The 253-nt window shown below is 48.6% G+C and overlaps 1 protein-coding gene across 1 annotated transcript in view; it reads left to right on the forward strand.

The window, feature by feature from the left end:
* Positions 1-80: 80 nt before the first annotated feature.
* Positions 81-253, forward strand: part of LOC119582250 (transmembrane channel-like protein 5) — a gene marked incomplete at its 3' end in the record, with an annotated part of 7,463 nt that continues 7,290 nt past the window's right edge. Inside the window, 1 exon segment of the mRNA XM_037930472.1 lies at positions 81-146. Coding sequence (XP_037786400.1) covers positions 81-146 — 66 coding nt within the window.

Genomic DNA, 253 nt, shown 5'->3' on the forward strand with positions numbered 1-253 from the left:
TGCTCCAGAGGTGAATACTCTCTCTGGCACTTCCCCTTTCAGGAGGGCAACGAGCTGACTCCGCTTTTTTGACCCTGGACATGTGTCTCTTCCCCCATACAAATCTGTCATCGCCCAAAGAGAATGTCTGGGTCCAGTATGGTTGGGTATTGGAAAATTATCACTTTAGCGAGTTTTTTCCAGTCTTCAGGAAAAATCATACTGTCCCCTTGTATCAACGAGTCGTCAGGTTTTGCTCTGCCTCCCCTGCCCA

This window comes from Penaeus monodon, chromosome 15 (genome assembly GCF_015228065.2).
Source record: "Penaeus monodon isolate SGIC_2016 chromosome 15, NSTDA_Pmon_1, whole genome shotgun sequence".
NCBI classification, from domain to species: domain Eukaryota; kingdom Metazoa; phylum Arthropoda; class Malacostraca; order Decapoda; family Penaeidae; genus Penaeus; species Penaeus monodon.